Source organism: Salmo salar, unplaced genomic scaffold, assembly GCF_965601325.2.
Source record: "Salmo salar unplaced genomic scaffold, fSalSal1 ptg000432l, whole genome shotgun sequence".
In the NCBI taxonomy this organism is placed as follows: domain Eukaryota; kingdom Metazoa; phylum Chordata; class Actinopteri; order Salmoniformes; family Salmonidae; genus Salmo; species Salmo salar.
The window spans coordinates 1682322-1692146 of NW_027675387.1; the positions used below are offsets into that span (position 1 = coordinate 1682322).

The 9825-nt window shown below is 42.3% G+C and overlaps 3 protein-coding genes across 3 annotated transcripts in view; all 3 read right to left on the minus strand.

Annotated features, from left to right (window-relative positions):
• LOC145876051 (uncharacterized) overlaps positions 1-1229 on the minus strand; it is a 29377-nt gene extending 28148 nt beyond the window's left edge. Inside the window, exon 1 of the mRNA XM_082971822.1 lies at positions 1216-1229. Within this exon, the coding sequence (XP_082827948.1) occupies positions 1216-1229 (14 nt within the window). The remainder of the gene's footprint in view (positions 1-1215) is intronic.
• On the minus strand, positions 1143-2731 carry LOC145876097 (ribonuclease inhibitor-like). Its single transcript, XM_082971887.1, has 2 exons — positions 2562-2731; positions 1143-1558 (listed from the first exon to the last, which is right to left on the minus strand). The coding sequence occupies exons 1-2, from the start codon at positions 2693-2695 to the stop codon at positions 1369-1371; spliced, it is 324 nt and encodes a 107-aa protein (XP_082828013.1). The 5' UTR covers positions 2696-2731; the 3' UTR covers positions 1143-1368.
• Positions 2732-4700: 1969 nt separating this feature from the next.
• On the minus strand, positions 4701-6801 carry LOC145876080 (NLR family CARD domain-containing protein 3-like). The gene is made up of 2 exons (XM_082971865.1): positions 5037-6801; positions 4701-4915 (listed from the first exon to the last, which is right to left on the minus strand). Exons 1-2 carry the CDS (start codon positions 6389-6391, stop codon positions 4726-4728), a joined length of 1545 nt encoding a protein of 514 aa, XP_082827991.1. The 5' UTR covers positions 6392-6801; the 3' UTR covers positions 4701-4725.
• Positions 6802-9825: the final 3024 nt, after the last annotated feature.

Genomic DNA, 9825 nt, shown 5'->3' on the forward strand with positions numbered 1-9825 from the left:
CGTCATCATTGCTTTGCACAAAAAGGGCTTCACAGGCGAGGATATTGCTGCCAGTAAGATTGCACCTATAATCAACCATTTATTGGATCATCAAGAACTTCAAGGAGAGCAGTTCAATTGTTGTAAAGAAGGCTTCAGGGCGCCCAAGAAAGTCCAGCAAACGCCAGGACCGTCTCCTAAAGTTGATTCAGCTGCGGGATCGGGGCACCACCAGTACAGAGCTTGCTCAGGAATGGCAGCAGGCAGGTGTGAGTGCATCTGCACGCACAGTGGGTCGAAGACTTTCGGAGGATGGCCTGGTGTCAAGGAGGGCAGCAAAGAAGCCACTTCTCTCCAGGAAAAACATCAGGGACAGACTGATATTCTGAAAAAGGTACAGGGATTGGATTGCTGAGGACTGGGGTAAAGTCATTTTCTCTGATGAATCCCCTTTCCGATTGTTTGGGGCATCCGGAAAAAAGCTTGTCCAGAGAAGGCAAGGTGAGCGCTACCATCAGTCCTGTGTCATGCCAACAGTAAAGCATCCTGAGACCATTCATGTGTGGGGTTGCTTCTCAGCCAAGGGAGTGGGCTCACTCACAATTTTGCCTAAGAACACAGCCATGAATAAAGAATGGTACCAACACATCCTCCGAGAGCAACTTCTCCCAACCAGTCAGGAACAGTTTGGTGACGAACAATGCCTTTTCCAGCATGATGGAGCACCTTGCCATAAGGCAAAAGTGATACCTAAGTGGCTCTGGGAACAAAACATCGATATTTTGGGTCCATGGCCAGGAAACTCACCAGACCTTAATCGCATTGAGAACTTGTGGTCAATCCTCAAGAGGCAGGTGGACAAACAAAAACCCACAAATTCCGACAAACTCCAAGCATTGATTATGCAAGAATGGGCTGCCATCAGTCAGGATGTGGCCCAGAAGTTAATTGACAGCATGCCAGGGCGGATTGCAGAGGTCTTGAAAAAGAAGGGTCAACACTGCAAATATTGACTCATTGCTTCAACTTCATGTAATTGTCAATAAAAGCCTTTGACACTTATGAAATGCTTGTAATTATACTTCAGTATTCCATAGTAACATCTGACAAAAATATCTAAAGACACTGAAGCAGCAGACTTGTGAAAATTAATATTTGTGTCATTCTCAAAACTTTTGGCCACGACTGTATATGTATGAATACCTTTAAATAAAAGGTGACATTCTGTACTGTCACCTAATATCAAACATTATATCTCAAATCCAAAATGCTGGAGCATAGCGACAAATTTAAAACTGTAAGCTTCACTGTCCAAACACATATGGTGTGGACTATGTGTGCCTGGTAAACACATGTGGATCTGGTGAACAGTTATCACTTGTTGACCAACTACAGGAATACTGACCTCAGAGTCTCCAGTTTACAGTGGGGATTCCCCAGTCCAGCAGAGAGCAGCTTCACTCCTGAATCCTTCAGGTCATTGTTACTCAGATCCAGCTCTCTCAGGTGTGAGGGGTTTGAACTGAGAACTGAGGCCAACACTTTAGAGGATGTGTCTGTGAGTTTACAGCCAGTGAGTCTGCCAACACAGAAGAAATACAATGACAGACAGGTTGTATTCAAATGTTACGCTTAGCTTTCCCTATTTACGCTGTTACCCGTTTACAAATAATGTGTTGGGTTTGACCATAGAGCTGAGACCAGAGAAGCACAGCCTTCCTCTGTGACTAGACAGCCTGACAGCCTGCAAAGAGTCAAATCATATTAAAACCACACTGCTATTCTTTGGTGGTGAAAATAGTGGCAGTATATTTTTTCAAAATGTTCAGATATATCAGTGTCCTGAAACCTGCCATATATATTCATAAATTAATGTATCATTATTAGAAATGACAAATTATCAAGGTATTGCTTGTAGATAGAAGCATTTATTGTACAAATATTTGAGTAGACTGATCAGACCAGTTTAAAAAGCAGTATCAGTCAGAAGACAGACAGTGAGGTATCAGATTTAGATTGTATTTAGTACACAGTCCACATCATATCTATTTTGACATTGAAGCAAACATTTGAAATGTGTCTCTATACTCCAACATTTTGGATTTCAGATCAAATGTTTCATATGAGGTGACAGTATATAATGTCACCTTTTATTTGATTATATTTTAATACATATCTGTTTCACCATTTAGACAAATAAAAGCACTTTATGTATCTAGTCCCCCTATTTGAAGAAGTCATAAGTATTCTGACCAAATCACTCATAGTGTATTAAAATAGTCAAAAGTTTAGTATTTGGTCCCATATTCCTTTAACGCAACGACTACATCAAGCTTGTGACTCAAACTCGTTGGTTGCATTTGCAGTTTGCTTTGGTTGTGTTTTGGGTTATGTTTTGACCAATATTAAAATGGTGGATGTTTTCTGTCTAAGTGAGAAGATACATGCTGGAGCATAGCAGCAAATGTAAAACTTTAAGCTTCACTGTCCAAACACATATGGTGTGGACTATGTGTGTCTGGTAAACACATGTGGATCTGGTGAACAGTTATCATTTGTTGACCAACTACAGGAATACTGACCTCAGAGTCTCCAGTTTATAGTGTGGATCCTCCTGTCCAGCAGAGAGCAGCTCCACTCCTGAATCCTTCAGGTCATTGTTACTCAGGTCCAGCTCTCTCAGGTGTGAGGGGTTTGACCTCAGAGCTGAGACCATAGAAGCACAGCCTTCCTCTGTGACTAGACAGCCTGACAGCCTGCAAAGAGTCAAATCATATTAAAATCACACTGCTATTCTTTGGTGGTAAAAATAGTGGCAGTATATTTTTTCAACATATGAAACCTTCCATATCTATTCAGAAATGAATGTATCATTAAAAATGTCAAATTATCAAAGTATTGCCTGCAGATAGAAACATGTATAGTACAAATATTTGAGTAGACTGACCAGACCAGTTTAAAAAGCAGCATCAGTCAAAAGACAGACAGTGAGGTATCAGATTTAGATTGTATTGAGTATACAGTCCACACCATATCTATTTTGACAGTGAAGCTGACATTTTAAATGTGGCTCTATAATCCAACATTTTGGATTTGAGATCAATAGTTTCATATGAGGTGACAGTATAAAATGTCACCTTTTATTTGAGGGTATTTTAATACATATCTGTTTCACGTTTAAAAATGAAAACACTTTATGTTTCCTGTCTCCCCATTTGAAGAAGTCATAAGTATTCTGACCAATTTACTCATAGTGTATTAAAGTAGTCAAAAGTTTAGTATTTGGTCGTAAACTCGTTGGTTGCATTTGCAGTTTGTTTTGGTTGTGTTTTGCCCAATAATAAAATGGTGGATGATGACTGGATTAATATTCTGTCTAAGTGAGTAGATAACATGTTTCTAAACACTACTACATGAATCCTGATGATAACATGATTGATACAAATCATGAATGAATCATGAATAATAATGAGTGAGAAAGTTAGAGGCTACAACAAAACATGCTAACCTCTCACCATTACCAATAACAGAGGCTACAACAAAACATGCTAACCTCTCACCATTACCAATAACAGAGGCTACAACAAAACATGCTAACCTCTCACCATTACCAATAACAGAGGCTACAACAAAACATGCTAACCTCTCACCATTACCAATAACAGAGGCTACAACAAAACATGCTAACCTCTCACCATTACCAATAACAGAGGCTACAACAAAACATGCTAATCTCTCTCTATTACCAATAACAGAGGCTACAACAAAACATGCTAACCTCTCACTATTACCAATAACAGAGGATACAACAAAACATGCTAACCTCTCACCATTACCAATAACAGAGGCTACAACAAAACATGCTAACCTCTCACCATTACCAATAACAGAGGCTACAACAAAACATGCTAACCTCTCACCATTACCAATAACAGAGGCACAACAAAACATGCTAACCTCTCACCATTACCAATAACAGTGGGGGTCTGATCTTTGTGCCTCTGTAACTTTCTCATTCATCATTATTCACGATTCATTCATGATTATTCATAATTATGGTAGCATCCACATGAATATAGAAGTGTTCAGAAACATCTTCTATTCTTACTGACAATACAAGTTAAGTAACTCCAAAATGACAGGACAATTTTCACCATTCAGTTTCTATTAGGATAAACATAATCTAAAACACAACCAAATGTAAAACTGTAAGCTTCACTGTCCAAACACATATGATTGTCACGTCCTGACCAGTAAAGGGGTTATTTGTTCTTATAGTTTGGTCAGGACGTGGCAGGGGGTATTTGGTTTATATGGTTCGGTGTGGTTGTGTATGTAGAGGGGTATTTGATTTATTAGTCCAGGGTTTTGGTTATTGTTCTATGTTAGTCTATTTCTATGTTCAGTCTAGTCGTTTGTATTTCTATGTTTAGTTAATTGGTGTTGGGGCCTTCAGTTGGAGGCAGCTGTCTATCGTTGCCTCTGATTGAAGGTCCTATAAATGTTTGGGATTTTATTGGAGATTGTTTCTTGTTTTGCTGTGTGCCTGACGAGTTAGTTAGTCTAGTTCGTTTTTTTTTTTGTATACGTTGTTTGTGTTTTTCCTTCTTCACTAATAAAAAGATGAGTATACATTTTCCCGCTGCGTTTTGGTCTACACCCTACGGCACCCGTGACAATGATTTTGACTATGTGTGTCTGGTAAACACATGTGGATCTGGTGAACAGTTATCACTTGTTGACCAACTACAGGAATACTGACCTCAGAGTCTCCAGTTTACAGTGGGGATTCCCCAGTCCAGCAGAGAGCAGCTCCACTCCTGAATCCTTCACGTCATTGTTACTCAGATCCAGCTCTCTCAGGTGTGAGGGGTTTGACCTCAGAGCTGAGACCAGAGAAGCACAGCCTTTCTCTGTGACTCCACAGCCTGACAGCCTGACAAAGAGATCATCATTACTTCACAAACACACTGTTAATTTAACGAGTAGTGTAAAAGGACAATGGATATTTATTTCTTCCTGATGATAAGTTCTTAAATGTCATTTTATGTACTCACAGAACAGCTCTGGAGGCTTTGACCACTGGCAGCAGCCTCAGAAGACCTTCCTCTGATCTGGAGTATTTCTTCAGGTCAAACACATCCAGCTCTTTTTCTGAAGTCAGCAACACAAAGACCAGAGCTGACCACTGTGCAGGTGACAAGTTGGGTTCTGAGAGACTTCCTGATCTCAGGTAGCTTTGGATCTCCTCCACTAGAGAATGGTCATTCAGTTCATTCAGACAGTGGAACAGATTGATGCTCCTCTCTGGAGAGGGATTCTCCCTGATCTTCTCCTTGATGTACTTGACTGTTTCTTCATGGCTCTGTGAGCTGCTTCTTGTCTTTGTCAGTAGACCTCGTAAGCGCTTCTTATTGGACTCCAGTGAGAGGCCCAGAAGGAAGCGGAGGAACAGGTCCAGGTTTCCTGTCTCACTTTGTAAGGCTTTATCCACAGCACTCTTGTAGAAAGTAACTTCAGACTTGTATTTTGTTTGCAGTTCATCCATTAGATTCTCATTGTTGTTGATGAATGAGAGGAACACATACACAGCAGCCAGAAACTCCTGAATGCTCAGATGAACAAAGCAGTACACCTTCATCTGGTACAGCCCACATTCCTCTTTAAAGAGCTGTGTGCACAATCCTGAGTACACCGAGGCTTCATTGACATCAATACCAGCCTCTTTCAGGTCTTCTTCATAGAAAATCAGATTGCCCTTCACTAGCTGTTGAAAAGCCAGTTTTCCCAGTGACAGAATGCTCTCGTTATTCAAGTGTGGATCTGTCTCTTCTTTCCCAAGATACTTTTCATTCTTCTGTTTGGTATGAAACACCACAAGGTGTGTGTACATCTCAGTCAGAGTCTTGGGCATCTCTTCTCTCTTAGGTTTCAGCATGTGTTCGAGGACTGTTGCAGAAATCCAACAGAAGACTGGAATGTGGCACATGATGTGGAGACTCCTTGATGTCTTTATGTGTGAGATGATTCTGTTGGCCAGGTCCTCATCACTGAATCTCTTCCTGAAGTACTCCTCCTTCTGTGGGTCATTGAACCCTCGTACCTCTGTCACCTGGTCAACACACCCTGAAGGGATCTTATTGGCTGCTGCAGGTCGGGTAGTTATCCAGAGGAGAGCAGAGGGAAGCAGATTTCCCTTGATGAGATTTGTCAGCAGAACATCCACTGAGGTTGACTCTGTGACGTCACAACAGATCTTGTTCTTCTGGAAGTCTAGGGGCAGTCGGCACTCATCCAGACCATCAAAGATGAACACAACTTTGTACTTGTTGTAGATGGAGATTCCTGATTGTTTGGTTTCCATTGAGAAGTGATTAAGAAGTTCAATGAAAGTTTGTTTGTCCTCTTTCATCAAATTCAGCTCCCGGAAAGGGAATGAAAATACAAATTGGACATCCTGATTTGCTTTTCCTTCAGCCCAGTCCAGAATGAACTTCTGCACAGAGACTGTTTTTCCAATGCCAGCGACTCCCTTTGTCAGCACAGTTCTGATACGTTTGTCTTGTCCAGTTAAGGGTTTGAAGATGTCGTTACATTTGATTGCAGTCTCTGGTCTTGCTTGTTTCCTGGTTGTTGTCTCAATCTGTCTCAGCTCATGTTCATTATTGACCTGTCCTGTTCCTCCCTCTGTGATGTAGAGCTCTGTGTAGATCTTATTGAGAAGTGTTGGGTTTCCTTGTTTAGCGATCCCCTCAAATACACATTGAAACTTCTTCTTTAGATTAGATTTGAGTTCACGTTGGCAAATCACAGCAGGATCATCTGAATGAAGAAATAACACAGAGGATATTAATATTACGTCTGTTTTAATGCCTACAGTATTGTAGGACTGTTATAAAGTTTTACATCATAACAATTATTCTCTTAACTGACAGAATAAACGTGTAAATGTTTTCCAAATGCATTACAGACTGGTGTGACTGATTATATTATTATTGGTATTATTGATGGTATAATTAATGTTGTCTCTCTATGTCTCTCTCTCTAAATTAATCACCACAACACATCCCTTCTGCTACTTGATGAGGTCACTAGGTGTTGTGTTAAGGCTGCTACAATATCATTGAGTTACACAGCTACTTTAGCTGTACTTTAGCTACAGCTTTTAAATGTTATAAAACATCATTCAACATGAGGCAGACAGATCTTACATTTCTCCAGTGTGTCAGCAAGCTCCTTCTGGTTCATTTTCCTCAGGACGTGCAGTGTGATCTTCAGAGCCCCCTCTCTGGCACTGCTCTCCTGCTTCTCATCTTCAGCATCCACCACTTCCTTATCCTGCTTCTGACTCTCATAGCCTTCTGGGAGTTCAGGACTAAGAATCCTCTTGAACATCTTCAGCTCGTTCTTCACAAATGTCATCATTTTCTCTTCAAGCAACTAAAATAAATCAAGTAAATAAGTTAAGCAAGAGAACAAATGCTTTCTCATTAACACATTAATGAATAATTGAAAGAACCTTTACTTGAGGAAAACAAAAACAAATGTTCATAACAGGACCACATACACTGAATATAGAGTCCAGGTCTGTTTGATGACTCTGGGAAGACTGACCACTGAGAATCTCTGACTCTGATCTCTCCTGTTGGTTTCTGTGGACAAAACATGAGATTACATCTCCTCGTCCAGGGAGTACACACACACACACACACACACACACACACACACACACACACACACACACACACACACACACACACACACACACACACACACACACACACACACACACACACACACACACTGTTTTAGGACTATGAAAATGGACTAAAGGATTAGCCTATGGATTATGAAAACAACCAAAATAAATGTGAAAATTGGAGAGGAGAAATGACTAGAGACAGTGTTGTTTAACTCACTGACCATGACCCATGAGTTCTTCTTACCTTTGTTCAGTAGAAAAGTCTCCCTCTCTAAACTCTATAGGTCGATACATAGACCGGTCACTCTTCATGGACACACAGCTGGGTACAGGGGAGGCTGGTCTCTCCTGCTTGATTGGACTTCAACACAACAGAGACAAACATTACATCTCTCATCTACTCTGATCTCAGATGGGAAACATAAGAAGAGTTTCATTCCAAAACGCAACATATCACTTTACAGAAATGTTCGTAAATTAGCCTTTATTGTTTAAAGAAATTATGAAAGAGATTGGTGTGTTGTTTCACTATCTAATCATGGCATGGTGTATCTCAGGAGTTAACACACTCAGGTCAGGGAGAGATGGAGAGGCAGGTTTATGGTTCCCCCCTAGACTCTCAGGAGTTAAAACACTCAGGTCAGGGAGAGATGGAGAGGCAGGTTTATGGTTCCCCCCTAGACTCTCAGGAGTTAACACACTCAGGTCAGGGAGAGATGGAGAGGCAGGTTTATGGTTCCCCCCCTAGACTCTCAGGAGTTAACACACTCAGGTCAGGGAGAGATGGAGAGGCAGGTTTATGGTTCCCCCCTAGACTCTCAGGAGTTAACACACTCAGGTCAGGGAGAGATGGAGAGGCAGGTTTATGGTTCCCCCCTAGACTCTCAGGAGTTAACACACTCAGTTCACGGAGAGTTGGAGAGGCAGGTTTATGGTTCCCCCCTAGACTCTCAGGAGTTAACACACTCAGGTCAGGGAGAGTTGGAGAGGCAGGTTTATGGTTCCCCCCCCTACACTCTCAGGAGTTAACAGACTCAGGTCAGGGAGAGTTGGAGAGGCAGGTTTATGGTTCCCCCCTAGACTCTCAGGAGTTAACACACTCAGGTCAGGGAGAGATGGAGAGGCAGGTTTATGGTTCCCCCCTAGACTCTCAGGAGTTAACACACTCAGGTCAGGGAGAGATGGAGAGGCAGGTTTATGGTTCCCCCCTAGACTCTCAGGAGTTAACACACTCAGGTCAGGGAGAGTTGGAGAGGCAGGTTTATGGTTCCCCCCCCTAGACTCTCAGGAGTTAACACGCTCAGGTCAGGGAGAGATGGAGAGGCAGGTTTATGGTTCCCCCTAGACTCTCAGGAGTTAACACACTCAGGTCAGGGAGAGATGGAGAGGCAGGTTTATGGTTCCCCCCTAGACTCTCAGGAGTTAAAACACTCAGGTCAGGGAGAGTTGGAGAGGCAGGTTTATGGTTCCCCCCTAGACTCCCAGGAGTTAACACACTCAGGTCAGGGAGAGTTGGAGAGGCAGGTTTATGGTTCCCCCCCTAGACTCTCAGGAGTTAACACACTCAGGTCAGGGAGAGTTGGAGAGGCAGGTTTATGGTTCCCCTAGACTCTCAGGCTCTGGTTGTGGGGGATGTTCAGCTTGGGGTTGTGAGGTGCTGATAACAGTCACCCGTATGGAATTCGTAAAAGAGCTGTTACCCAAAACCATTAATAACGTTGCACTTGGAAAATGCTCGTAATCTACCTCCTGCCTCAGACCACTAGAACAGCTGAGTAATCTACCTCCTGTCTCAGACCACTAGAACAGCTGAGTAATCTACCTCCTGTCTCAGACCACTAGAACAGCTGAGTAATCTACCTCCTGTCTCAGACCACTAGAACAGCTGAGTAATCTACCTCCTCCCTCAGACCACTAGAACAGCTGAGTAACCTACCTCCTGTCTCAGACCACTAGAACAGCTGAGTAATCTACCTCCTGTCTCAGACCACTAGAACAGCTGAGTAATCTACCTCCTGCCTCAGACCACTAGAACAGCTGAGTAATCTACCTCCTGTCTCAGACCACTAGAACAGCTGAGTAATCTACCTCCTGTCTCAGACCACTAGAACAGCTGAGTAATCTACCTCCTCCCTCAGACCACT

Coding starts and splice junctions, on each gene's coding strand:
- LOC145876097 (XM_082971887.1), bottom strand. CDS start 2,695: ATGGTCTCAGCTCTGAGGTCAAACCCCTCACACCTGAGAGAGCTGGAC. Junction 1,559..2,561: donor TATAAACTGGAGACTCTGAG/GTCAGTATTCCT, acceptor CTGTGTTGGCAG/ACTCACTGGCTGTAAACTCA.
- LOC145876080 (XM_082971865.1), bottom strand. CDS start 6,391: ATGAAAGAGGACAAACAAACTTTCATTGAACTTCTTAATCACTTCTCA. Junction 4,916..5,036: donor AAAGCCTCCAGAGCTGTTCT/GTGAGTACATAA, acceptor TCTCTTTGTCAG/GCTGTCAGGCTGTGGAGTCA.